The sequence below is a fragment of the Anopheles coluzzii genome, chromosome 2 (genome assembly GCF_943734685.1).
Source record: "Anopheles coluzzii chromosome 2, AcolN3, whole genome shotgun sequence".
Taxonomy (NCBI): domain Eukaryota; kingdom Metazoa; phylum Arthropoda; class Insecta; order Diptera; family Culicidae; genus Anopheles; species Anopheles coluzzii.
In genome coordinates, this window is record NC_064670.1 from 105,633,239 (window position 1) to 105,661,056 (window position 27,818).

Sequence of the window (27,818 nt, forward strand, 5' to 3'; positions counted from 1 at the left end):
GATGTTTCACTTACCTAGGAGTAGAGCTTTCGATTCCATCATGACACGCAGGGGTGGGGATAAATCAAAGCGGAAGGTGCAATCTTTCCCGTACCACGATCCAAGTAGCCACCGTATCTATCCACACTACGGCACGCTCACTGAAATATCATCCGGACGGTGTCCGGGGGTTCCGTTTGGGGTAATTGCAAACAGCGTCCCTTACCCTTTTCCGGACGGTTTGGGTTTAACAGTAAAAGGATACTACCACACCCCGTCGTCTGCCAGTGGCGAACTAATTGAAGGTTTAGTGTACGCGCCAAACTGCTCTGCTGGTGTGTAACAGAGAGAGGCCCCTCTTCGGTCGGCACGACGTGAAGTGAATTTAATTAAAATTATTTCACAGAACCCGCCGCTACTTGCGAGTGGCTACTAATTTTCTTCCCAGCTGGCTGCTGCTTACGTGTGTATATCCTTTTTTTTTCGCTCCCGACTTTGGGGTCGTATTTCGCGTTGATTTCCCCGCTCGAAAATGGATGACGATGATGGCGGTACACCTTCTTCTGGGCTCCTGGCGCTTGCTTCGATGTGCGCGTTTATAAGCGGGAGCAGAAAAATGTGGCGAGCGCGCGTCCTCGTTTTTGAATCCTTTCCACCGGATGGGGGCCGTTTCAATCCGTTTGATATCGTGTTTCGTACGCCAGGGGAGGAAACCGGGAAGCTCTAGAGTAGGAACAGGAATAAAGAAGCAAAAAAAAGCGAATTAATATAAAGTTGGTGGAGTGGTAGTAATAAGATATCGTTTCGCTCAATGTTGTGTGCACTCAAGCGGCTAATAAGGTTGATGTCTAGGGAAAGGGGTGCACGAGCGCCCTCTAGGCGCGAGATTGTGAAGTACACTTTGGAGAGCACGTGCTTTATCCAAATCGTACGGTTTGGTGTAAAGAGGCAGCGTAGGATCTAAAGGAAGTAATAAATAATTCTCTCTACCTTTCTTCACCCCCCAAATCCCTTCATCTTCTTCACCGAATATCCGCCATGGCGTTAGGAGCTGCGGAGGGCGGTGTTAATGATGCCCGCGTGATTGCAAATGGTGTTAAGTGTAATTTCCGTTAGTATATCCTGCCCGGAGTGTAATTTTAATTGCTTCGTATAGCTCGCGCAGCTTAGTGCCCGTGACACATATGAACCAACCCATCGGTTGGGGAGTTGTGGAGGATAAGGGGGCTTTTATGGGTGGTTCTTGCCGTGCCGAAAAGGCGTAACATCTTCTTTTGTCGAAGATGGTACCAGAAGGGGTGTGTAAGGCGCATGCATTAATGCCAAACACTGGAGGGGGAGTTGGAGCCAGATCAGATCCAACAGGCGGGCGGTGTGGGGAGCGACTGGGGTGAAACACTCCCACCCACCGACCATTGCTGTGAGCATCTCCCGTTGGCCAGGGGTTTGGCGCCTCGTTGCGGGAAGCGTCGGATTGTAGTTTTTGCTTTTATTATTATTACACACAAACATCATGCACACTGGTTGTTTTTTTTTTGGCTTTTACTCATTGGCAATGGTAGTAAAAGAAGGTAGAAGAAAGTAGACCCACGCACACACACACACAGAGAAGGTAGTAAATCGCCCTCTTTCCTTGCTGTTTTGTGCGAGGGGAGAGGGTGTATAAAATATATCCGCGTACTGTTTACTGCCCCGGTTGTGGGTGTGTGTTCCTCAAACGGATGTTACTCTATCCCCCGTGGGTTCGAACCGTGGGAGCAGTAGCAGAAGCATTATTCCTCTTTCCAGTCGCTCATGAATCCGTCATTACACCGAGAGTACGACATAATCCCTGTCCCCGTTTGCTAGCTGTTTTTTTGTTGTACCTGATTGCTAAGCTTTGCAGAATAATGACGGTGAGGACGTCCCGAGCGCATGGATTGGATGACGGGGAGATACCGAGTCATCATCATGATGCTCACAGCGTGATAACCTGCCCGATGCAGCGCCGTGCACTCACAGTGCGTCATCAGACCATCAGCAGGCCAACTTATGACGAGATTATTATTGGGCGCTGCCTGGCGCCGTATTTCCATGCATGTGACAATGCCGGCAGCATTGTGCCGGATCGCTCGGGAGCATCAAATATTAGCAGTAAAATAGAGGATTGGAGAAAAGGTATTAAAGATAGCAATGGTCCTGTCCTGTGAAGCTTTGGTGCATTGTTTCCATCCATCCATCCAGTAAGCAAGTAAGAAGACCCCTTTTAACCTCTCACTCTCTTGAGTTTAGCGTGGCTTTTGCGATGAAAGGTGCAGAAGTGCACTTTTCACGGACAAAGCGGCGAGATAATACTGCCTGGCGAAACCTAGCGAAGCACCAAAGGTCATGGATTTGTTTGTCAGGAGATATTCGGCGCGGTGTGCAAACACAGCAAACCCGCCAAGGATTACGCCATCGAAAGTGCAGTTGTGTACTTCCCCGTGTGCTGTGCAGTTGTTGTCGCGCAGACACTTTTAGTCGTGGTGGAACTGGCCAAGGTAAACGACAAACGACACCGACTCTGTACTCCTCGTAGGGGAGCACTCTGTGCCTTTTATTTCACCTTTTTCTGGTGTTCTTTCTACAGTTGACACTGTGCGGATTAATCGGGTCTTTTGGGGGAGCTCACGGGTACCGCGGGGGAGCAATCTGTATGCAAAAACTAATAAATCATTGCCCGTGGAGAGAGGTGCGAACAAGATCAACGGGTGAGCAAAAAAGGGGGAAAAAGCCCTCCCAGATCCGTACAATTGCTGTCAATGCGTCGGTTGGACTTCAAGCTTGAACCTTGAAGACCTCCAGGCTCCAGCTTAAATCCTCTTTCACCGCACCACGCAAAGGCACACCGACGACTCCGACCGATCGTTATCGCGAGTGAAGCATAATCGCAAGAATTCGAGGATCGTGATCGTGCCGCTCATACAAAAACTGAAGTTGTGCGCGTTGTTTGTGTACCGTAAAAGCTTACCGGGACTTAGTTATTTCCATTGCTTGGGTAGGAGACACCAGGTCTGATTAGGTGCCAAGAATTGTCTGCTCGCCATTGAAACAAGGGAAACGATTGTCGGGGGAAGTACGCGCGCTTCTAAAGTGCGTCAGTGTTGTTGAACCAATTTCATTCATTCGACTACTACACCAACAGGTCCGGTAACTCATGCAAAGGGGGCAGGTGTCCGGAGAGTTAAAGGCCCCAAGTTGAACGTATGTCCCATGGACAGGAGGAACAGAGCAACGTTTTTACTTTAATTCCTCTCCCCGAACCTGATTGGGTGCGCATTAAACAAGCGTGTTACAATTTGTCCCTTTTTGCGTCTTCGACGCACGGGCCCGACTGTACGGAACCGGTTACCAGGTCCTGCAGTAACTATTACAATTGCAGCAGGCAGTCCTTCCTTTCCTTTCTTCGCTTCCATTTTCTCAACACCGATCGAAACGAGGAGACAACTCAACACGATCGTGCTCTACGTGCCCCCCCCCCGCCGCTTGCGATGGATTTTAATCGCAATAATTACTTCTTTTCTGCTGGCCGCACGCCGTTCCGTTTTATGTTTGCTTTTTTTCTCTCTCTCTGTGTTCATTCTTAAGGGGCAGCAAGAGTAATCGGAACATCGGAGAGGAGGGATCAAGGAGAGCTCGAACGGAAAACATCTTAATAAGCGCGCTGCTTTTCTTCTACCGAGGAGATCCTGGGCTCGCTTGGAAGAAGGCACTGTGCTTCCTTTCATCTTGCGGCGTGTCGAGACGGGACGGCGCTTCCAAGAGTGGCGAGCGAGAAAAGCTTGACAAAAAGGGGTCGAAAGGGATGATGACAAAAATTCAATTACCGTGCATAATTTATGCAAATAGTACAACATCATCCAGTGCGCTGGCAGTAGTACACACACACTATCCCCTTTCTCATTCTGTCGCCGTGTGCGGGCTTGGGTAATGGCTCTTTGCTTTTGGATAAGCGCATAGAAGCGACAAGAGCTCATAGCGAACAAGCACTAGTGCTATTACTATGATACTACTTCCTGCTTTGAGCATTCGTGCCGGAAAATATGCTTTTGCGTGTGCTGTGTGTGCTGCACAAGATGGGGGGTCGTTTGTTTGTGCTTAGTTTATGCCTTAGTTGGTCGTTGCTTTCTTGAAGCGGATGACTAAAGAGCGCTGCTGCTGCCAGTACCAACAACACGCCCAACAGTCTGCATAACTTTCTGATGTTTTACTGCCAGTAAAAGATAGGGAGCTAGATAGAGAGCCCTCCGCTTATCCGTGTCATCATCTAATTGTGGTGTCGCTGCCAGCTGAGGATGGATCAGTATACCGAAAAGTACCGGTTGGGACGCACGGTTCCCTTTTGTGAAAATTCCATTCAAAATCCATCCATTCCCTTAAACGAAGCATTTTCCCCCTGCAAAAGTTGCTCAATTTGCGGCTCCAGTGGCTGGCCACAGTAAAGAGCGGGGAGCAGTGGGAGTGAAATTAAGAAAGTTGTCCTTTCAATCTGCCAAAATCGCCCAAAATCGGCTGACCGATTTATTTGCTACAAAATGCGTACTTCTTACTCTCTCTTTCTCTCTCTTTGCCAAAACTCCCGGTCAGTGTCGTCGTGCCCGAATTGGGTGGCGATTAATTGCTTATTAGTTTGGGGGTGGGTGGTGGATAGGCAGTTGAAGAAGAAGAAGAAGCAGTCCCTCCACAAAACTGGTAACGAATTGCGATGAAATGGAGATAAATTAAATCCCACGCCTGCGGTGAACTTGGAACGGCATGCGTTTGGGGCCAAGTAAGATGGACAAATTTGGCTTGGCAGATCGGTTTAGCGTGAGTGTGTTTTACCTTTGGAGAAGGATGACTTCTTGTACAAAAAAAAAAAAAAAAATCAGATTGCATTGTGCAGCGCACCCCAATGTGTGCTTTAATCAAGTGACACCGATTTGCGCTCATAATAGTGCTCCTACTCTGCGTACCCATTTGCAGATAAGCAATCAACCACAAAGCGGTGTGTTTTGTAGAACATTCCCATCCTCGTCAGCAGCCGAGCTTCCCCGAGAAGCGGGGCTGTTTTACAAGTGCTTTATTAAATTAGCTCCAAAGTGCAACATTATTATTATGCTGACCCGTCCTCGCTTGTTGCCTACCGATCTCGACCGATAATTAATCGCATTAATCGCCGACAAAGCATCGTATTTAGGGCTGGTGATGTGGTGTTGTTTTCATGTTTTGTTAGAGGTACAGGCCCTGGTTTGACCGTTTCGTCCCTAGCTCTCGCCGCTCACGCGCTAATAGGTTCCTCGCTTAGTTATGCAAATTGTATCGATAGCGATTATGCCTTCCGCTTCTGGCCTCACGTGAGATTGTGCTGTGGGAGGTCCCTTTTTGTTGGTAGGAAAATGCAAGCCCCAATGCAACGCTCACTTTAGCTCTCAAAAACGATCGATAACACCCGGCAGGTTCGTCGTTTGGTGCGCACGGATGCACACAGGGTGCCGACAACACGGACCTGTGCGCGGTTAGAGTGTTATTCGCTGACGAAATATTAATTTTATGCTTGCATAAACACACACACACAACTCACATTCCTCCTCCCTGTGTATGTTTCGGTATGTACGCTTATCAGTGGCACGGATCGATTTCCGTTGACAAGGGCAAATAGCTGACGAGCGCGGGCGCGCTTGTGATCATACTTGCCTCACGCTTGCTTCCCCCTCGCTAGGTACACAGTACCTTGTCGAAGCGTAATTTAATCAACTCACAAAAGCGTATGCCGCCAACCTTTCTCTCCAAACACGGGACCACCGGCCATTGCATCGTAGTGTAGTACCTGCAAATGGGTTGCAATTTCCGCTCAGCATTAAGTACACACAGCACCACACGGTACAGGGTGAAACGCAACAAGGGTGTTTGGGGTTTCGGGAAACATCGCTGAAAGCTTGCTGATTACGCAAAAATCCTCGTGAAGATAGAGAGCGATGGGCTTTTGATTTGGTTTATTAGCGAAAGAAGGGTCTATTTGTGCGCCATTCACAGCTCTCAGCTCGCAGCTTTGAACGAGAAAATCGAAATGAAAATCTTATTTACTCCGAATTCAGATTCCCTTTGGTGGGCGCGCGCGCGCTGGTTCGTAATAACTGTAAAGCAGGAACATTGGGATTTTTCGGGGCTCTCCGAATCCATCGAATGGTGTGGGGAAAATTGAATTTTCCACTCGCGCGCGGTGGTTTTGATTGATTTTTTGTTGTTGTTGTTGCGGTACGCTCGCCTATTAATCACGACGACCCGGTGTGTAATAATTTTGTTATCTTTGGAGGCCCCTACATTGAATGCGTCTCATTTACGGGAAAATAGGCAAAGAAAGCTTTAAAAGCTACACACAAATGTGTGATGTGTACGTCATTTATTTTGGGTGAATGTGTACGCTTATGCTGTGCAGCAAATAATGAACCATGTTGATGAAAATGTGGATCCACTCTGTTTTGGAGGGGATGTACTTTTTATCGATACATTGGCGCATTCGACGAATGAATAGAATATTTTCAGTTTTATCCCATTCGCTCGTAATGAAGTATGTGTAAAAAGTTTAAAAACGTTGAAGTTTTCACAATAATTATGACCAAGAAGACATATGGTGTTCAATCCAATTTTCGGATATTTCTACAGAAAACAAGCCAACTGAACGGTATAAACACTAGTGTTGTGATTTATGAGGCTTTGTGGGAGATTGTTTGGAAGAAATGTCCAACAAAAAGTTATTCAAATTCCAAATAGAATCTATAAACTAGACAGCAAAGTTCATGGATCTCTAAAGAATCTTGAATCCTTGTGGCTGTTCCCATGTAGGCATTGGAATTGGTCCTGAAGCTACACCGACCCTGGAACTGTTACTCAATCTATACCATATTTGCAACTTGTACATTATCCATATTGGCCCTGGATCTGATCCTATACCTCTGCCATCGTTTGAAGTTATCCTGGAACACTCATATTGATCCTGGGACATATCTTGAACTCATATCGTTAATAGAACTGATCCATAATTTATTGCAATTCAATCCTCTACCTCCACTTGTCTCAGTCAAAGAATACATCGAGATCCTCTCCAGCAGGTCTAGTACTTACTCTGGTCCAGTAACTAACTTGTTTGTTGTTATCCGGTGCTACAACCGCTTTGCGGTCTTGGCCTGCCTCAGGAGTGTCCGAAACCGCTCACGGTCTCGCGCCTTCGTCTGCCAGTCCGTTATTCTGGCCTTAATGGCGGACTTCTCCACGCCACCTCAATTTGGGCCTACCACGCCTCCTCTGTGGACGGGGGACGTTGTGGATGGCCTAAAAAAACTTTACGGCCTGACCAGTAACTAACAGTTTTTTTGTAAAATACTTTGTAGAAATTTAGCCATCTACACAATCATAGACAATCATTAAAAGTTAAAAATCATCAAAAAACTTTGGTACTATGAAGAATTCAAAATTGTCAGCATTTATCTGTCTTCTCGTGTTTGTTCTTAGTTCATTTCCTTCACGTTTTTCTCTTTTGTGTTTGTGGAAATTCCACTGACTATACACTAAACGGCTTCATTTGTACCATTCGCGCGAGTAGTTTCACAGAACTCAACCAGTTACTACTACTTCAGTTAATTATACCATCAGGAAAGCTCGTTATTTCCCCCTGCCATTCTTCCCCCGTAGCTTCCCGTAGTTTCCGTGTTTGCCCTTTATGGTGACACTCCTCGTCAAAGGGGTCTCACTCGGATAATTCTATCAAAAGTTGTACGTCCAAACTCCTGGCAACGGGAGATCAACAATTATTTCCGAACCGGAAAGTGCTTCGGAACTCTACCCGCCCATGCCCTCCCCCCTAGCGAAAGCAAAACTTTATCGTTCCCATTCTATCAGTGGCATCGGATACGGGTTCGAGGATCGTACACAGCGGACCACCATCACCGCCATCACCAGTACCAGCAGCAGCATCAGCATTATCAAATTATTAAGCTACGTGAAAGTTGTTTAGACATCACCTCTCATGACTCGCTTGCGGAGTAGGGGTCGTGAGGTGTGTTTGTTTTTTTTGCACCATCAATGTATGCACCACCCCATGACTGGGGACTGGGGAGCGCATTTTGGATCGATGCAATTTTTCAACCCACCACACACACAATCCACGACCGCAGAGGCAGCAAAACGAGCGCAAAAAGGGCGTTGAGCGGTCGCGCTCGTGTGTCGCTTCCGACGATGATGATGAAGGTGATGATGATGATCGGTGTTGATGGATGTGTGTTTCGGTTGCGGCGACACGCTGCATGGTTGTAATATATGCAGAGGTAGACACAAAAAAAAAGCAGGGAAAAGGCAAATTAAGAGCATCGTAGAGTTGACGTGACGTGATCCGGTGTGTGTTGATTTACTGCTGCACACAACGGTTAAGTAATGTTGGCAAATTTATTTACTTTGCACATTAACGAAACACTTCGCACCGGAGGGAAGGAAGTGCGTTAGAGATCTGTTGGGTGGTTTGGCCGGTTGGTTTAACGAAAAGAGGTGTGTTGTAGAGGATTGGAAAGCATTGCAAAATTGATTGTCGCACGCATATTCGCCCGCTTTTTGCTCTATCGAACGGTTGTACTAATGACGTTAAACGAGGATCGTTTAGTGAGAGGTGTAGATTAGAGCAATGAGAAGCGAGAAAGAACTTCTTGCAGGTGTTATTCTAATGTCCATACTACCGTTACCTCACTGTACTGTAAGACTCACATTAGTAAAGAGACCTCCCACATTGGATACTTGTCACAACAGATCGGCCTGTTTCGCTATTGATGGGCATAATTCTATAAACAAATACACTCTCTGTAGCGAGAGCATTAGCGGAGAAGTTAGAAGTTATCAACTGTTTACAGTAGCAGATCGGCGTGGACATCAGCGCGTTAACCAGCATAACCGCCAGCGATTTGTGCGAACGTCAGCAAGAAGCCGGCGGTTTGTCTCAGGTTTTGAGGCCGTGGAATTCCAACTCCACAAGGTCTGGACGCGTCTCAAGTTCGCATTGAATGAAGCTCATTCAGAAACGCGCTCTGTGCGCTGCTGCGTTGACAGTAGCAACTGGCAAGCTTAAGGCATAAGTAGGTGGGGAGCTTAAGGGAGCTTAGGTTATTTGTTTACCGGGGCTCGGGTGACTTCCCTACAGCATTGCACATTCCCCTTTGAGCAACCCATTTCAAGAGGCCTCCGAAACACACAAAAAACACTGAAACCATGCCGCGTGTTTCGTTTCGCATAGAACAAATGACATCAGCGCTGTTTATGACGCTCCTGTTACTCGGGTTGTAATTGGGTCTAGGGGGGCGTTTGGGGTTCTAATTTGATGAGATTTTTTAATGCCTATTGGGGGACGTGACGCGACTCGACTTGACACCCGGAGTCGGAATGAGCTCCAAAAAGGCATAGCATTCGGTGATGTCGGCGTCCCCATCGTGCGGTACGTGCCGATGGTAGAACTATAAAACTCAATTTGCTAAATTAAGCGCCTCCATCCCGCTGCTGCTGCTTCTGCTGCTGCTGTTGGTGGAATGCACACGCCTGCCTGACCTCTGGGAAGGGTCTAGTTGTCCAAAACGCACCCTCGGCTTGTTCGATTGATATGGTGCTGGGTAGAGGAGATAGCGAAGCATTGGAATTTTACCCATCCTAGGCGTTGTGTCTATGGGTCAGTCCCGTCAACCGAGCGCGTCACGCGCGAACATCAATAGACAGCAGCATAACTCCACCGTTGGTAGGCAGGCTTCTCCTAGCGTGGTAGGTGGTCCGAACAACAATAAAGAGGATTGGGGAGTGCGAAAACGGCCACATTCTTTGCCAACCAACGGCTAATAAAAACATACGGCCAACCGATCGCGCATGAAGTCATACCCGCCCGGCTCTTAATTGGGAATGATAAATCATAGATCTCTGTGGAACGTTGTGGCCTCTCGCAGTAGGGTAGAGGACAGGCAGACGCAGGGACCTTGTAAAAGCATATGTTCTATTTTGGTTTAATTTTTAGTAGCATTCGCGCGAATTGTTTGCGTATGCTGCCGAGACAACGGACCGGCCAATGATGGATCGGTTTCGGTATGTCGGAATGGCATGAAACTTAATATCACGTTCACTGTTTTATGCGCTAATTTTGGTGCTCAGTTGTGCTCAGAAGCTGTTTGTGCTTCAAACATCATCAAATAAACAAATACAAATGGCCGTTGGCTGTCAAACACGAAATCAAAATTGTTTGGAGCATGTTTGGAAGTGTGTTCCGTTCCCGGGAGAGGACAATGAAAAACTCACGATCAGTTGAACCTCCAGGCACCGTCGTCGGCCGCAGTACCTGGGCGGGTGAAAATCGCACAAAACGCGTGGCCGCTACCACACCACCATCCTGACCATGATGACTTTCATCGCGCACGTTCGACAAATCAAACAAGACGACGCAATCAAAATTTGATGACAAGGCCGGATATTAAAACGATTCCCGCAACGGAGCATTGCGGGAGGCACAAAAAAGGCACCAACGGCAACACTTTTCCTCCCCCCAAAGGAAAAGTTAGGTTCGCAAAATCGGAACGAAACTTCCAACAATGCATGCTCAAGCTCTCTCAGCGTGTGTGTGTGAGATGAAAAGTTGCTGCCACTCGAACGGCATAAGTAAGGCTTTATTATTCTATTTCGGAATGTTTTCTTCAACTTATTGCTCGCCCGCTCTCCTTCTTCTGAACTACTGAACGCCGTCGGAAAATGCTTGTTAAGAACGCAAATCCCTTGCACTGATAGCGTACCAAACACGAGCCAAGAATGATGTGGGAAGTGGCTGAAAACATTATATCCATGTGTATGATATGATTATATACGCAAGCTCGCTGTAACCATGTCCTCTTCCTTCGATTCGATTTTTTGATTCGAAAGACGATCGTTGTTGTTCGCCTGTACCGTGCTGTAACTTTGGCGACGAGCAAATCCCTCTCCGACTGGCCCTTTTTAGTACAAGTTGTGTCGAGATAGCATAATGAGATGGAAGGAACCTAAGGATGGAAGGAAAGGGGGTCACTTAGATGAACATGACACAGAAAGCTAACGGTTTCGGGGAAAGATTAACGAAACACGGCTCTGATGGCTTTGTCCTTATAATCCCCATTTCGCGCTCTAACTCCCTCCCTCGGCTCCCTCTGAATCACAATCCAATGATGATGATGATGATGATGACCGTACCGGTATGGAAGATGTTGCCGTAAGTGATACCAGTCTCGTTTCGTTGGGGGATTGGAGAAATTGGAGCAATATCGGCACCTGTTTGTGTGCGGTTCGGCTGATGTGTGTCATCGCTCAAACATCAAGCAACTAGCACCGGACGTACGTATCATCGGACGGTTGGGTGTGTTAATCGCCGGTACTCCCGTACGTGGCAGTAGAATGTGAGGTGAAGTGGTAAAATTGCATCGTGTCAGCTGTAAAATTGCACCGGACTCCGCTCTCTTCCCCAAGCATGTCTCTCCATCCCTGGGAAGGAGGTGTTGGTTTAACACGTCTGCGTGTCGGTGTCCGAACAGACCGCTCAAGACCGTTCGTCATCAGCCTGAACGTGATAATGCAATTTTAATTATTTGTTGACACGAGGAGGAGGGGAGCACACCTAGGGTAATTATGGGCTTCGCAGTTGTTCTTATTGGCCTCCCGTTGCTTGGGTAGACACAACAGCAAAATAGCATGGATCATTTTTGGAACGAGGCGATGGCTTCGTCACCCGGGCGTTGGCAATTGGTTGCCTAAGATTCCAATGCGTTTAGTTGCCAGTTCTCCTAGCTCTCGATAGTTGCAGACATTCCGGAATGGCTGGAATTCCACTACGGTAGAGGAGAAAACTGGACCTTATTAGCGGTGTGCGTGTGTGTGCGTGCTCATCGTTTCACCGCGTGTAATTGCATGTGAACGGGAGCAGACGTGCGCATCCTGTTCGAGCGAAAGCGCACATTCTTTGCTGCAGCTGAACACTTGTCACTGTTCTTGCTGCTAACGCCGCCGTTTTAAATCATCGCCTCGAATATTTATTTTTTGGGCATGAAGCTCCATGAAGCCGAACGTAGCACAAACTCTCGTTCGTTACTCCAAGTTTAGGCCGCGTAAGAAGGCCAGTGTTTATCGATCGAAGGTTCCCAACAGCTTCGTGGAAGCAATTTCCATTGCACAAACTTTCCGCGTCACGTTATTAATGTTATTATTATTGTTATGTTAACCACCAAACTCAGGCCGGCTGCCCGATGTAATGGAATATTTTTGTAATACGGCGGAATGTTTTCTCGGAGTCGGACCTGGAAAGGAAAAGCGCTCCCCCTGGCGGAGTGACTCTCCGCTTTGGGAGGAAGGTTAGACACCGGAATAGCCACACGAAAAAATTGATTCATTTTCATATCTCCCACACCACTCCGCAACGGTTGACTGTGGTGAACGTGGTTTTTGCCCGGTGTTGTTGTTTTTACCGGAACGAGCAAATGTTTCTTAATGATGCAAAGGTAATTTGGTCGTTGTTTTGTGCAAAATGTCCCTTTCTACTGGAAGGGAAATTCATGTTGCACATGAATAAAAATGACTTCCCTCGTCCTTGTGGCCGGAAAGGGGAAAGCACACACACCCCGAAATGAAGCTATTAAAATGATAATTTATGTTTTTAAGGATCATGTTTTGTTTTACGCTTTAATTGAATACGACCGCTTTTGGTTTTCAGGATGGCACGTTTGTTAATGTGACCCAAATCCCGCGTGTTTCTTGTGACCCTAAACGACAGCTTCGAACGCGTACACGCTTAATTGGAAATGGCCAAATGGGTGGGTGGTTGGTTCGTCCACTGAAAGGCAAGCAAGAAAAACAGACACAACGGAAAATGGTGACCGTATACGGCCATTTAAAATTCACTTAAAAGCTCATTACCGGTGGTGGTTGGGTGGCGCATCTTCCCTTCCCTGAAGTTGGATCCCACGACAACGACTACTTCGGCAGGACGAATTGGGTCACCGGTGGATGTGTTCGGTGGCTTATGGCAGACGGAAAGCTCGCTTCAGAATGGTAATGCCATTTAGGTTTTGGATTGGTATTGGTCCTGGCGCGTGTTGTGGTAAAGAACAGCGAGAGGATTTTCTCTAATCCGGTTGTAAGGTTTTTTTTGGGGGGAATGGAATCGAATCCCTTGAGGGATTGGCATGACATGGTGTGTCGTTAGCATTTTCCAGAATTTGAAGAGAAAACCATTGGAGGAATCCATTCAACAGTAACGTCTTGGTAAATTGGTACAACACGTTTGTACTAAAACCCCATTTCAACCAATTAGTACAGCTAGGAAGATCAAATTCCTTGAACAAACCCTCCCAAAACTATGCCGTCATCGAACGTAAAAAGAATTGGAGTGAAATGTCCGATAAAAATAGCCAATTATGGCTTTGTTCGATCGCCCCCATCGAAAATCCCGCTGTCAGAGCATAGTTTATTTTACAACTCTATTTCACTACTCTGTGTCATTCCGGGGCCAGCTCACACCGGCCGGCGGGTCGTATAAACAATTAAACATATCCTGTGTGCCAGTGTCCAAAAAATGGAGGGAGGGTGTTTCTCGCACTGCCAATTTTATGGTGAGCACCACATGTGTGCGTCTGTCCATCAGCAGCCATGGCGGTCGGGTTATGCAAAAAAAAAAAGAATCGCCCCCATGTATCGATTCGCACACCTTCTGTGCGCGTTGCGTCGAAACGTTCACGCTTGGGATCGCTTAGAAGCCGTCCAAACCCACCACCATCACCCCGCTCGATGGTACATCCCACCAAAAAACTGGTGGCGGCATCGGTTCAAAGACAAACACACCCAGATGGGCCGCGATGCGGTCCAGGCCCGATAGCAGCAACGGGTTTGTTGGACTATTTTTAACAAACCTTACCGCGCACACATTAGCCGTTCACGTGCGTACGCCGAGCTAATACAGTTCGATTCCGACTGCCGACATCTTGATCTCTGATGGGGTTTCTGCAGAATGTGCTAAATCATCTTCCAGCGTTCTGTCGCTGTGGTTGCTTTGATTTCAACTTACAGTTTTCGATCAAGATATGGAGTATGCTTGTGAAAGTGCGTTTGGCGCACTGCATTGGGAACGTTGGCTGATGCTCAGTCGTTCCAATTCGAAGTTCACCATTATTCGAACAAGAACGAAGCTTGGAGAAGGAGTCCCCATCCCGTGCAAGTGAGAAGGTGTGCGTTAAACATTGTGCACTTCTTTTACTCAATTTTCGTGCGACTGTTTACAGAAATACGATGCTGAAACCTAAATTTGTTTAGCTGGGGTCGCAGAATTTTCAACCCCGTTCCCCGACACGGTTTCCAGCTAATCAGATGTCTTCGTTTTGTGGGGTACCACACGCAGTAAACAAAGTATTTTTTTCTTCTCCCAATAGGCCCCCTCAGTTGACGATCGTTTTACCACTGCCGGCGATGAATATGATGAAGCTGACGTGACTAAATTTCGGGGGCTTTTTTTGTTGGGGTAACGAGATGACGATGGCTGAAGGGAACACAAACACAAACCTCGTCTACTGCGCCTTGCTCTTTGCTGGCAACAATTTTATTTCAGTTTCGTTCAGCAGGGCCTTAGGCGGTCGGATTGCAGGGCACGAAAATGTCACAGCAGGCCGTTTCCGGGGCCTCACACCGCCGGTGGTAGGCGTTGAAGTGCTGACCGGATGGGCAGCTTTGCTCGCAGGCCGTACCCTGGTTGCAGAGGAAGTACTGCGTGCAGTCCGGGTGCGGCAGAAGGTAGTTGCTGGCGTCGGCCGGACAGCGAGCGTTCGGACCGCAGGCGGCCTGGGCCGTACCGAACAGGGTGGCGACCACGGCCAGCAGGAGCAGGGTGACCAGTGCCAATGGGGACTTCATTTTCAACTCGTTGTTTTTGTTCTTAACAGAGCAAGGGCGAAGAAAGCAGGAGTTAAGAAGCGACTCGATGCTGCGAACAGACTGAAATGTGGTACCGCAGCGGACCTGGTTGCTAATGTAAGGTTTATCGAGCCAAGATATGCTTATCTTTGGGTGCCGATTGGATTAACGATGGGAAATACAATGGCGTCCCATGACGACCCCCGTGCACACCCCGTCTTATCGATTGCGCTGTCGGACGTCATTCATCGCGCGTTAACCACAAGCCGATAGCAACAGATTGCGTTCGCTAATGGCGTTGCCACACCAGCTTCGTACCATTATCGATCTTGCACGTGTTGTAATCGATAAGCGATTTGTTTGGCAAATCTCGTGCCGGGTATGGATGCGTTGGCGTTCGCGTTTGGTCAGCAGACACAGCTCTGGCCCCGTTCAGTTCGATTAATATTCGCGGACAGGTTTCATTAATCCTGCACCCAGACATTAAGGTGCAGATCGCTGTCTAGCGATAACCATTCTTCTAGCCAGCTGTGCCAGCACTCTTCTGCTCGCTCGCGTGACACAGTTCCGTAGTACCCGGGGTGGTTTTGCAAAGAATGCAAAGTAGACGAAAACGGAACACGCGGGCAAGCTGTTGCAGTCGGAAGAAATGTTCCCATTCGATCGGTCAACAAAACGATTGCAAACCACACTCACACACAACACATACACTCCCTGACCTAATGTGGTCAGGACAGAATGTTGAATAGTTTCTAAAAACCCCGCAAAGACACCTTGGTCGGTGGCCAGGGTTGTGATGCCGTCAGCGCGAAAGCGGCCACACAGTGTAAACAAGGCGGATTATGTGTGGGCGCCCCTCTTTTGCCGTTGCCGGGGCATATGTGTGCCAGAGCTCCCCGCATCGGCAATGAATGAATCCATTGTAAGCAGTCTCACAGAGCATGTGTGTATGCGCATACTTCTTCTAGCCCAAGAGTTGCTGGGAGACGATCGAACTGCGGACGCAGACTTTTCTTCGGACCTCGCTCTGGGGCCGCGGAAATGGTTGGGCCATAAAATAGTCGAACAAATAAATTTGTCTGCGTGCGCGGGCCCCACGCTACATTAATGGTGTGGTTGCGCCCTGATAATAGTTTGCTTTTCCCCTCTTTCCGATCTGACCTGGGCTGTCTGTCTTCCGGTCCAGTTCGGTCGTGCAAAAAGGACACCTCGACGGGTGTGCGTCATCGAGCGCGCCTGCAGGCCCATTAAATTGCGAGGTAACTAAACAATTACCGAAACAAACAGAAAAAAGGGTATTAATTTGATAAACTGTGTAACAATGCCAATGTGCGTGTGTGTGTGTGTGTAACGCCATTCACAGGCGGAAGAAATGAGATGTCGCTCGAAATGGCAATTACATTAATTATCCTGTCATTGGCGAGATTTATTTTACATCGGAGTCTGCTTCATACGGGGGCAGCCGCCCGACGGTGGCATTAAAAATCTCGTTCCAGAACCTCTGGAGAGCGGGAAGAAGTGAGTGAGCAGCGCGGTCGTGACCATAAACAAACACGGTCAATGAATCTGGGGGGGACGCTTGGAAAGAGTTTCGTAGAAGAAGTTGGACCATGTTGGGAACGCTGGTTGATCTTACACTCCTACGGGTTGCACTCACTGTGTGGCTCACTTGTTCTGCTGTTGCTGCTGTTGTCCGTTCAAAGAGGGTGGCTCACTTGCCGTTGTTTCTTGTGTACCCTCCGCTTCTTCTGGTTCGACAAACTTACTACTCCACCGATCATCAAACCAGATTACGCTTTAATTTTTATTTATGATAGTTTTATTGGGTTGAAATGGGAGTTTTCTTTCACCGCATGGGGCGTCCTGTTAGCGTACTGTTAGTGTTAGGGTTGCTGTCTTGCTCTTGGTGACAGTGCGCTCCGTACCGTAGTGTCTCTTTGTAGCTGAGTTGACTTCCGATGGCGCTCGGGCAGGGAATTGAATAAAAAAGAAAGCAGCTTCAGTATGAGCGATGTGCGATGTCTGCGGTAATGATTGAACCGACCCGTTGAAAACTCATTTAATTTGATTTAACAAGCTATTGGACGTGCCATTTAAAAGGGCATTATTTATTGTCATTTAAGCGCTCCGTCTTTCTCTACGAGTCGTGGAGACGCCACGTTGGGTTTTGCCACGTTGCATTGTTGAAACGCTAATGGCAAGTGACGCGGTAGCATTGATTTATTCTTCATCGCTTCTAGTTATTGTCTAATAATTGTGAAAATAATTCCATGTTCTACAATTGCGTAGATGCATTGGTAAATCGTACGGCCCATAAAGACTGTAGCGGCCGATATTTGTCTAAACATTAGCCTCATTAACATCCCCCATTCCTAACTGAATGTCTACGTTACTCTCGCTTAGCTATATCTGGTGATTGGTGTATAATCTTCCACCAGAACAATAATAGCAGCCTGAAGATGTGCGTCCTTTTATCCCCGTCCCATCCATCCCCCGGAGGCTGAAATACGAGACCGAACGGAAGCTTCGTTTTCCGGATTTATCGGAAGCATTTCGTGATGCCTTTGCGTGATGCGTGTGTATTGCCGCCACAGTATTCCAGCCTCGGAAGACGACAACATAACAGCTCCGAGGCGCAAGCAAACAAGTTTGGGGAAGGGCAGTTATGATAATAATCATAATTCATGCCCTTTTGCGTACTCCATCTTCTTCGTTTTCAGAGCGGAAGGGGGACCATCTCGGACATCCGAAGACGAACCGGCCTTTTTTAATAATACGAGGCGTGTCCAGCGTGTACCAAAGAATGCGTCGCTACACGCAAAAAGACGCCAAAGAAGAGAACCCGGGGCGTACACAAAAAGGCAGAAGGAATAAATTACCCGCCAACGATTCCGGATTCCGGAGCGCGCGCGCTACGCTTAGCCGCGTGGAAGAATTGATTTGTTGTGGACTGTGTGCCTCCGGGAAAGTGAAATCTTCGGCATGACTCAATCCTGAATTGGTAGGAGCGCTGAAGAAGGTGAGAGGGCGGTCAGTAGCATGGTTGGAATGGCAGATTTGATTGAAGATCGAACTTCGTGTCGACGGGCTCGAACGGAAGTTTGTTTGGCTAAGTCGTGTGCTGCCCAATATTTTCTTCTAGTAATGACGGGAATGGGGAGTTTCGGGTTTTCGTGAATGAACTTGCCATCGCCTTGTTGGAACTGATGGCGCCAGCAGCAGCAGTAGCATTGGTAGAAGCAACGCTCAGAATCCATCCATCTCGTGGTTGCGTGATCGAAGGAAATGAGATATTCCGGGGACCGGGATGCGGGGACCTGATTGACATGCTAGCACGAACTACTAGGGCGCTTGGATTCAAAAGGGGTTCGGTGCTGTCCAGCTGGTCCAGCTTCCATTCCCGAACATGAGGGTTAATTACTTCAACGCCCGGTTAAAAATAGTTCATTCAATTTCTACTCTATCCCCCGATTCTTCAGGAAAGTTCCTGAACTGGAAAGAAAGGTCATCTAGCCAAGCAGATGGAGGTGGTTTCAGTTGCTTCTCCTTGCGTAGAAAGCTGATGCCACATGTAGAGAGGCATTTCTAATTGTCGATAAAAAAAAATCATACGAGGTGGTATAGTTCTCGAAATTAACCACACAACAGAAATGTGGGGCTGGGAAGAAGGAACACAAGCGGTCGTTGATTAGTTTGCCATTAGTATCATTTGTTGCGCAAATGCAAATAATACCATGTAGGTTTGTTGGTTTGCGGGATGCGTAACATTCGGGGATTGTCTCAAGATTGTGGCAATTCCTCCCCACGGCAACTAATTGGCCTACCGGGGGCCAGCCACAGGGTCAAATATTTGTCTTTATATTTGGCCTCATCAAACCGAACCCCAGACAATGGTAACGGTCCCAATCTTCTCGTCTTTGTAGCTCAGCTGAACTGTTTGTTTTCAGGGTTTTTGGGGAATCGGAATCAACATCAGAGCCCGTAAGCAAATAGCTCAACTCTCCAAGAAGAGATGAAGGTTTTGGCGTTGTGAAGATTGGAGATTTATTTGTCGTGACAAACAAATCGTGCCCACACACATAAGCACATACTGGGAGAACCCTATGAAACTCCGAATCTCCGGTTTTGGGCATGTTTTATCAATTTAACAAAACCTCAATCTGATCAATACCGACCGATTGATGATGATGTGTGTATGTGTGTCTGTGTGTGTGGATAGGAAGTTGTCGCAGAGCAGTAAAAATGGATTTTGTAGAAACGGATTCGGTCCACACATACGCGTCGTTGGCTTTGCATAAACGGATTTACTTTTAGACGAACACAAGCGTAAAGAGAGCATGTTCTCGTATGTATAGGTGTGTGTGTGTATTAGTTCGGAGCGAAAGGACACAAAAAACTGTCCCACTTTCGAGTGGTCTAAGCGCCGGTGGTTCAGTTGCCTACATACAGTAGCTGGTCCAGTTGGTTTTTGTTTGGTTCTCGTTCTCGCTTCATTATGCCGGAAAACGTTCGTTCTTGTGAAAAGTGCACGTGTTCCAATAAGCGATCCTTCCGGCATTTGCCTAGTTTTGCCTCCGAGTGTGTATGTGTTTGCTTGGAGCATGATTGCGTTTTCGGTTGCCATGAGTTGAGGGAAAAAATGCTCACAAAAAGGCGATCTCTCCTGGATGAGGAATGTGTTGTTGCGTTTGATGCAACCGGTAGCTTTGCTTTGGTGGTATTTGTTCACAGCGCAACAAACGGTGGATAAAAAAAACAGACGACATACGTTCCTATCGCGAGGGTTTTTGTGTAGGTTCTTCATTTCGTTTGTCTATCTCGTGGTCGTAGGGTTTTATCCCCTGAGCGTGAATGGCCGGCTGCCCGCATTTCTATGCTTTGCTTCAGAACACAAACCGACCGGCAGCAGCGAAATGTATGGCGCGCACCTACCTTACTGGACCACTTTGCGTGCAAACCAGAAGACTCGTTGATGCTAGACATCAGTCAAGCGACCACTGGCAAAAAGTGGTTCATCATCTGCCATCTGGATTAGCAGCGCAAAAAAGACATCCAACGGGCATGGACGTGAGCATTGGCATAATATCCTCTGAATGTTCCTGTTGGAGGAAGGACCTCATCCAACCAACCAACAGTGCACACTTCCCCCCTAGAAGCCGTTTTTAGTACAAGTGTTCGATCCGAGGTTTGTACTCGGTTGAGTTTATTGGAATCTCTATCTCTGTTTCTCTCGGTCTAGCTCTCTCCGTGTTAGTGAGTTTAGTTGCCCGACCAACATCCGGAGCACGGAAGCAATCGACTCGTCCGTTTCGGTGTGTTAGGCCTGTTCCGGACTTCCTGTCCCGTGCGCCCTGCGTTTTGCCGCGGTTGCTACTCTCGGTACACGATAATTGCGCGCCTTTGTTCGTGCCTATGTGTGTTATCCTGTCCCTCCAACAACAGGACAAAACCGGAGGGCAATGGAGATTCCCGGATTACACATACACACAACACTGGTGATGAGGGTGGTTGAATACTGTGATGGGATTTGTTTCCGGAGCCACTGCGGGTGTGTGTGTGTGTTCGTGTGTTATCGTCGGGTGCTTTAAGCCGCTGTAATCCTCCAACGATCCAGCGATTGTTTGCTACTACTACTAGCATCACCAACAGCAGCCCGGTGTTTCGGGTTGTGGTTTTCGTGGTACCACTGAAGGTGTGTCTTCTTATCGCGGTCTAATGGTTTGCAGGCAGAGAGGCAGGGGCAACTGTTTGGTGGGATGAATCGGCTCGGAAGCAATTGGTTTGAAAAGCTTCTCCATTCACATAATATGACCATTTGCAGTTGTTTTGGGTTGGGCTGTTGGGTTAGGCACGAAGCTTTCGTTTGCGCTCGTGCCTTCACTTATTAGTGAATAGAAAGGGACAAAAGGGCTTCTTTTGTCGGTTTAGTGGTTTTAATAGGCTTTGTGTGCGAGACAGATCCACCGGAAGCTTCTACAACCTGTGACAAATGTTTGGCAGACTGGCAAAGGCCTGAAGTATTTTACCCCAATCACGGGGCTAATCCTGTGGAAACGAGTGACACAGGTATTCGCTGTATATTCATCAATAACTAATAGGAAAGCTGTATGCAAATTATTGGATGACTTTTTGTGACAAACAATGCTTGTATTTCGTAGAATTAACAACACTTTGCTTTTGCATTCTTGCGAACTTCCATCACTTTTTATATAAGAATTATTGTGAACTTTTAAGACTGTTGGTTAAAAACCAGGATTTCTTTAATATCTTAGTATGATGAAAATATTTTTTATAAATATTTGGAGAATATTTTGAAGTATCCTCTCATTCAAGAAGATAAAATGGCTTGAGTCACGAATATGATATTTTGATTTAGATCCATAAGATTCATCATTCTCTGATATACTTTTACTGATATCTCTGATATACTGGTCTTACAAAGATCTATGAGTTTTTAAGGTAGTAGAATCTTTTTACTTTGTCATCACCCACATTCATGAATTTCACTTCTTTCAGTCAAGAATCTGAATCCAATTTGAATTTTTATTCCTATTTCTCTTCGTTCCTCCATAGATGTTTGCCTATTTATTGTAATAGATGTCTATTTAGAAAGCTTTTGTTGAAAAACTCTTCTAAAATAAATAAAAATACTTTCAATTTGCATTTTTGTGCATCGTTAACTCTTTTATTGCTCACGTAATAATAAAAACAATCAAATATTTCCCATAAAGCACCTGCCTTCCTTATCCGGGCACTAATTGATGCCTGTGGTTTGCAACCCGCACTTTACAGTAATATTCATTATACCCATCAGGTGTGTTTACTTTCGTGAGTGAGTGAGTAATTAACCTGCATCTCTGTAAACACACCCAGCACGGCTCCCGTGTGCCTCGTATACGGTACCACAACACTGAACTGCACTGGTTAAAGTAAACATAAACGACACTTTGGTACACAAATAAACATAAAAAAAGATCAATGAAAAATGCCCGTGTGTTGTGCATGCATGCAAGTGTACCGTACAGCGTGTCTGTCACACTTGCCAAATGCTGACCAAACACTCATTAGCACCATTGGGCAGGGTAACAAATATATTTAAATGGCACCCGCCGTCCGTCCGCCGGTATGAGATATGGATTTTTTATTGGGCATTAATATGCAACACACTACTGCTCCTTGGTGCGATGAGTCAGATGCACCCCGTTGGTTTTTAAAAAGGTGGCGCAAAGATGCGCAAAGATGGGAACTGAAATTGAAAATTCTCGCAAATTACCACGGTACAGCAGTGTTTTTTTTGCTATTTCAACGATGCACTTGTTCATGTTTCATGGTTAGCTAATATAGAGTTGCCCTTTTTGGCACCACGGCCGGCAAAGGATGACATCAGCGCGGGCGCGCGCGTTTGGCCTTTCGATAAACGTTTAATAGGCGCATCTGATATTTATGTTATGTGCCGTTTAGTGTGCTCTGTCAAAAAAATGATGACAATCACGCTGCGCTTACGGTGTGGTATGATAAGTGCCTTCCGGCGGTGTCGGACGGAGTTGATCTTGCGACGGGACTTGGGGGTCATCATTTTTATCCCAACAGAAAGAGATAAAAAAGCCGAAATGACAGCATCGTTACGTTAAGTACAAGGTCGCATTTAATTTGGAAAGCATAAACTAAGGTGGCAAGATGGACCAGAATGTACCCTTGTCGCTGAAATGCAATATCGATTCGAATGCTGTAAAATGGAAGGGTTAAAAGGACTTCTCGAGCTGTTATGACGGTGAAAGCTACCTTTTAATGGTTGTTTGATTGGTTGTGTGTATCTTTAAATGAGATTCGTTCTTTTATGACCCCGGATTGTATTGGGTTGCAATTTCAGGTCCTTTATTCGGTGTAAAAAGAATAATTTTATTAATCAATATCAGCTCGTGATCGTGTTTAATCACAAAGTTGAAGATGATGAGGAATTTACGACCACAAACAGGTTCTCCTTCATACAGTGTCATTTGAACTTCAAAGTTGGGAATAGTGATAAAACTTGATTTCGGGTTTTGTTTCTACTGTTTTTTTGCCACATTGACTTTGTGGGGAATTCCACCCACTTGCGATGCACACCTTTTTGTCGACAACTTCCCTTGCCTGTCATAATGGACGGTTCCGAAGCCGGCCGGAACTTGCGGTGTGTGACATCGGGCGGCTTGAAGTAAAACCTTGGGACGGGCGGCACATTGCAAAGTGTGACATAATTCACTGTCCAACACCTTCTGCCCGGCCACATCGTGGTCGGCCAACACACCACCAGGCCATCAAAATCAAACAGGGTTTCTCCGGTGCTCCGCGTTCTGTTTCGTTGCGGGCGTAACTGCCAAACAGTTTTCAGCGGCTGCCAAAATGAATTAGCGCATCGGCGGGGTGAACCGTGTGTGTGCTGCTTTATTTAGTATTCGTGCGGTTTCCCCCCCTAGGCCGCCGTGCAGCGTGTGTGGGAGTTCTGGGCGTGGGAAGACTCACGACACACACACAGCTGGGACCGACAGACAGACAGACAGTGGCTGAGTGCGTGGTTGTGGTGCATTATTGCATCACTCGCGCTGCATAAGTGCATTTGCACAGACACCAGCAGCGGGCGTGAAAAATGATTCAAATGAATGAATTTAGGGTTTTCGAGGGTTGGGGTATGCCAGCAACCACAGCGTCATCTCATGTGAGGCAGTATCCGGCCCCGAACGAAAGCACTGTGGGAAACGAACGATCGAATAACTGGGGAATGTTGAGGAGGCGTTTGGTATGAGCGATAAATTTGCGATGATCTCGCATTCAATTCCCGAAACGGCGCCAGCCAGCCAATATGTGAGTGCTTTGGTGTGGTTGATTTGTATGCACCACATCTGTATGCAGTACAGGATGCAGGCAATGATCGTACAGCAACAACAGCTCAACTCGATCGTAGCCGGTGGTCGATACATTGATACATCTTTCCACCCCCCCAAAACTACATCTTTCAATTCCCAAAAGGTGGGCTAGTTTAATGTGTATCGTATGCAAACGATCAACAGCTTTGGTGGGTTTTATAGCGATAGTTTGCTTACAAATTTGACTCGATACGACCGTCTCAGATGCTCAATGTTGGTAGGTGTCTGAATAGAATAGTTAAGAGAGTAGTTAAGAGACCTAGGGGGGTTACGTTGGAGATAACATTATACATCAGCCAAGTATCGAATAAACATTGTAATTTGTTAAAAAGGTGGCCACTTTGAATGCCGTTTTAAACTTCATATTACTTCATACAACATCAGCAAAACTGCAAAAAAATATTGTAGAAATGCAGAGGCAAGCAACGAAGTAGCGTAATTAAGTTATACAACCTACAGTCCACCTCATTCTGATACAATTGCTTTGTCCTGACCCTCAAGCTATTTTAGCTTGTTTTTTTCCATTTTCACTCCCAACAAAACGGCAAGAGGAAACGGCGTGCTTACCCCGGAGATGCTTGCATTTTTATTTATCTCCTCCTAAAGGATTGTAATGCTAAACCGTCGGCCAGTAGCTGTCTCCGGAAAGGTTACACCTACCGTCTGCAAAACAAGCCAATTTGTCTTTCATCGTTTTGAAAAATATAGCTTCTCTTCAAGTGGTGCAACAGTGCAGTAGCTAGACATTAGAGCTCGTCGCATAAATTGTTCACCAGCCAAGCAGTAACATCATCATCATTGTTGCCGTTGCAGCGCTACTGCCGTGTGCATTTTGCGACTTGCGACTCAAGGACGCAGTACGGCAGTGCAAACGAGAGCTTCCTTTTTGCTCCGTTCCATCTGCAACAAACGCCCTTGCCCTTTTCAAATGCAACCTAATCATTATCCGATCGATCATCCGTAGCCGGGTTGCGCTCCGGGAAACCAAACCACCCCATACTGTAGCAGCAACGCTGCTCTGGTGTGTGCAATGGAAGGAAAAGCGAAGTGGCATCGTTTTTTGCAATATTTGTTATCGCTTTGCTTTTCGCTTTGATCCGCTTTAGATTGCCTTTTCCTCCGTTTGTGTGGGAGTGGAAAACACACATCGAGTGACCTATAGTGAGCAAGGTCAAAAGAAGGGCTAGAAAAATGGGAACAAAATTGCCCTTTTGCTCTTAGATGCAATGAAAGAAATGGAGCAACACACTCTACCCTACTGGCTGATGACAAACGATCAACGGTTAATAACTGGGTGAAGAGTCTATAGTTTACTCCCATTCCCAAGTATCTTACTTGTTACAGTCCCTTATCCTTCAACGCAGTGTCCTAACAAACCATTGTACAAGGCTGAACAAAGATGAGACCGAAATACAGAGGCTAATGTTATGTTTCCGTGCAGCAGTCCAGCCCTGCAGCGGTTATCCATTCCATTGTGCTGCTGAATGGGTTTTCTATTCCAAAAAGCACCACACCACAGTTTCAGCAGTAATCACCTCCAAAAGCAGTGGCCATCATATAAAGCCGTGCGTGCGCTACTGCAAAATCACGTTCCAAAAATGGCAAATTTGGTTCTGGTTTCTGATAGCGGCACCGCCGCAACACATCCCAGCTGTTGATATCTAAATCTAAATCCTTAAATTTATAAACACGCCATCATCGCGCACGCAAATCGTTAAAATGTCGATTCGCATTCGCACACGGGGGCCACATTTTTTACATTCTTTTACACACCATGCCTTTCCTCTCCGTCCCTGGGTAGGATTAGCATCCGTTTTGTTCCCTCCATTGCTGAATGCTGCAACAAGGGAGCGCTTCTTCTCGCAAGAGTGTTACTTCCATGGATAAAACTTCAACCAGAAATGATTCGCGCAACATTTTTGTTGGTGCTTTTTATGGTCCATTTTTTGCACCTTTTCTCGCAGCATCCAAAATAGCACATCAAGCACATCAGTAAAAAACAAGTCAGATGGGATGGGCCGCCCCCCAATGGAGAAGCGCTCAAACAGTGTCAAACAGCGAATGAAAGCGAGACTTTGCACGGTGAATTGCCTGGTGTGTATGGAATATGAAATGGTGATTATTATCAGGGATTTGGTCGCCATTTTTATTGCCACTTTGTCACCCCTCCGTGTGCTACCCTGGAGATACAGTTGAGCCTGGCCAGCATAAACACCAAAAAGCCCAGAACGAAACGAGCCGCACTGAAGCTGTGGCGAATGTAAAAATCCGCAAAAAAACCGAGAGGATGATAAAATTGAATTTAAATAACCTTCAAAGCGTAAATGCTGCTAGAGCGCTGCACTGAATTGCACTTTTTGAACAGTGGAGGAAAAAAAAATGGAACAAAAATGAAGTTAAACAGCCACCTAGCTGAGAGAAGCCTGTGCCAGTGATGGTATTAAATGTTTAATTATCTTCCTGCACGGCGCACTCGTGCTTCGTTGCTTTTAATTATTTCATAATCAAAAAAACGACACCCCACACTCCGTCGTCTGGAAAGCCTCTATTTATTGGTAATCAAGGGCAAGGGAAGGGCAGAAAACAAGCACCAGCAACCTGGGTAGTGCACGTTTTGCGGCAGTCGGAATTAATTTCCGATCGGTGCGTTATGTGTTTTTGGCGAGATGGAGGGAGGAAAAGGTGTTTAATGTTTCCGGTTTGGCGCTTTTTATTTGCCGCTCTTTTGCTTACCTGGTTATAGACTTCAAAACAGGCTGATACACCGTAAACGATAAGCCTGCAATGGGAAGAGAAAAAGTGTGATTAACATTTTATGGATCTTCATTGAATGAAAACCATTAAGGATAAAAGATCTTAAAGCTAGTTAAATTAAAAAAAGAACCAGAGTTTTGCACAATCAAATTAAGAATAAAAGCTGCTCATGCAAGCTTGGAATTCCCTTCTCCAAGTGTTGGAATGAACTCGCACGCATCCCAGGAAGAGGAGAACGGGCGCACGGTCGCTAATCGTGTCACGGCTCATTAGGTATGCATTTGGCCGTAATGAGGCGCGATATGATCCTCCGACCACACTGCCCCTTGTCGGGGTCGTCATCGTCGTGGTCTCTCCACACTTGCAGCGGAATAAAGCAGAAGTAGAACAGACCAAAAGGGGGAAACGAGTGCATTTGGCTATTAATATTTCCCGCCGCCACATCTCTGCAGTTGCCGTTGCCGCAGGTCGCAGTAATATCTCGACCATATTTTTATAGTTGCCGTCTCTGTTGCGCGACTATTTGCTGTAAATTTGCTAACCCACCCCCAGATAAAGCAGCCGGAGATTACCACCAGCCCACGGAGCACTGGAGCTTAATGTACGATTATGGGACCTGCCAGTGCACATTTTCCCTTTCCGTTCGCTCCTGGCTGATGCTACAAAATAGTTATCTTTTGGCCGTTTATTACTATTTTATTGTGTGGCTTATCTCGCACGCCCTCTCTCTACACTGGACTGAAGGCCGCGGCAAGTGCGCTTTAATTTACATTTCACGGGGGATGCATTTGTATGCATTTATATGTGCTTGCACACGCATTGGGAACAGCATTTGCAGTATGAATAGGAGTTTAAATCATTTCAAAACGCACACCAGTTCTTCTGCGTTCCCCCTTTTTTTGGGGAGTCCGTGGTTGGTGGGACGATAAATCATAATTAACTGAGCTCGTACCCGTATCCCGGTGCCTTTTACCTATACCGATCGATCCGGTATCGCCCTCTCTGCCGGGTGTGTGTGTCGTTTATCTCATCCCGAAACTGGAATATCGTGGAATGGCTTGGATGTGTGTGAGCTAAGCTAAATAATTTCCACCTGAGTTGTTGGGTTTGATTTTCGCTATGGCCAGGTGCTCCGTGTAGCACATTCCTCACACCCAGTGGAGATGATTTATGATTTATAACGGATATTTTCGTTTGTTGTCCGTACGGTTGTTTGTGTTTTGACAAATTTCAGCCGCTTGACGGCCGTTT

The 27,818-nt window shown here is 46.6% G+C and overlaps 2 protein-coding genes across 3 annotated transcripts in view; one reads left to right on the forward strand and one right to left on the reverse strand.

Annotated features, from left to right (window-relative positions):
• Window positions 1–27,818, forward strand: part of LOC120953649 (HIV Tat-specific factor 1 homolog) — a 55,569-nt gene that overhangs the window by 17,930 nt on the left and 9,821 nt on the right. The gene's annotated exons all lie outside the window — the stretch shown is intronic.
• Window positions 1–27,818, reverse strand: part of LOC120953650 (uncharacterized) — a 91,212-nt gene that overhangs the window by 4,942 nt on the left and 58,452 nt on the right. For both annotated transcript variants that reach the window (XM_040373785.2, XM_040373784.2), the window contains exons 3-4: window positions 26,547–26,592; window positions 15–702 (exon numbers count right to left, since the gene is read on the reverse strand). In XM_040373785.2, the coding sequence (XP_040229719.2) occupies window positions 15–42 (28 nt within the window). In that variant the 5' untranslated portion in view covers window positions 43–702; window positions 26,547–26,592. The remainder of the gene's footprint in view (window positions 1–14; window positions 703–26,546; window positions 26,593–27,818) is intronic.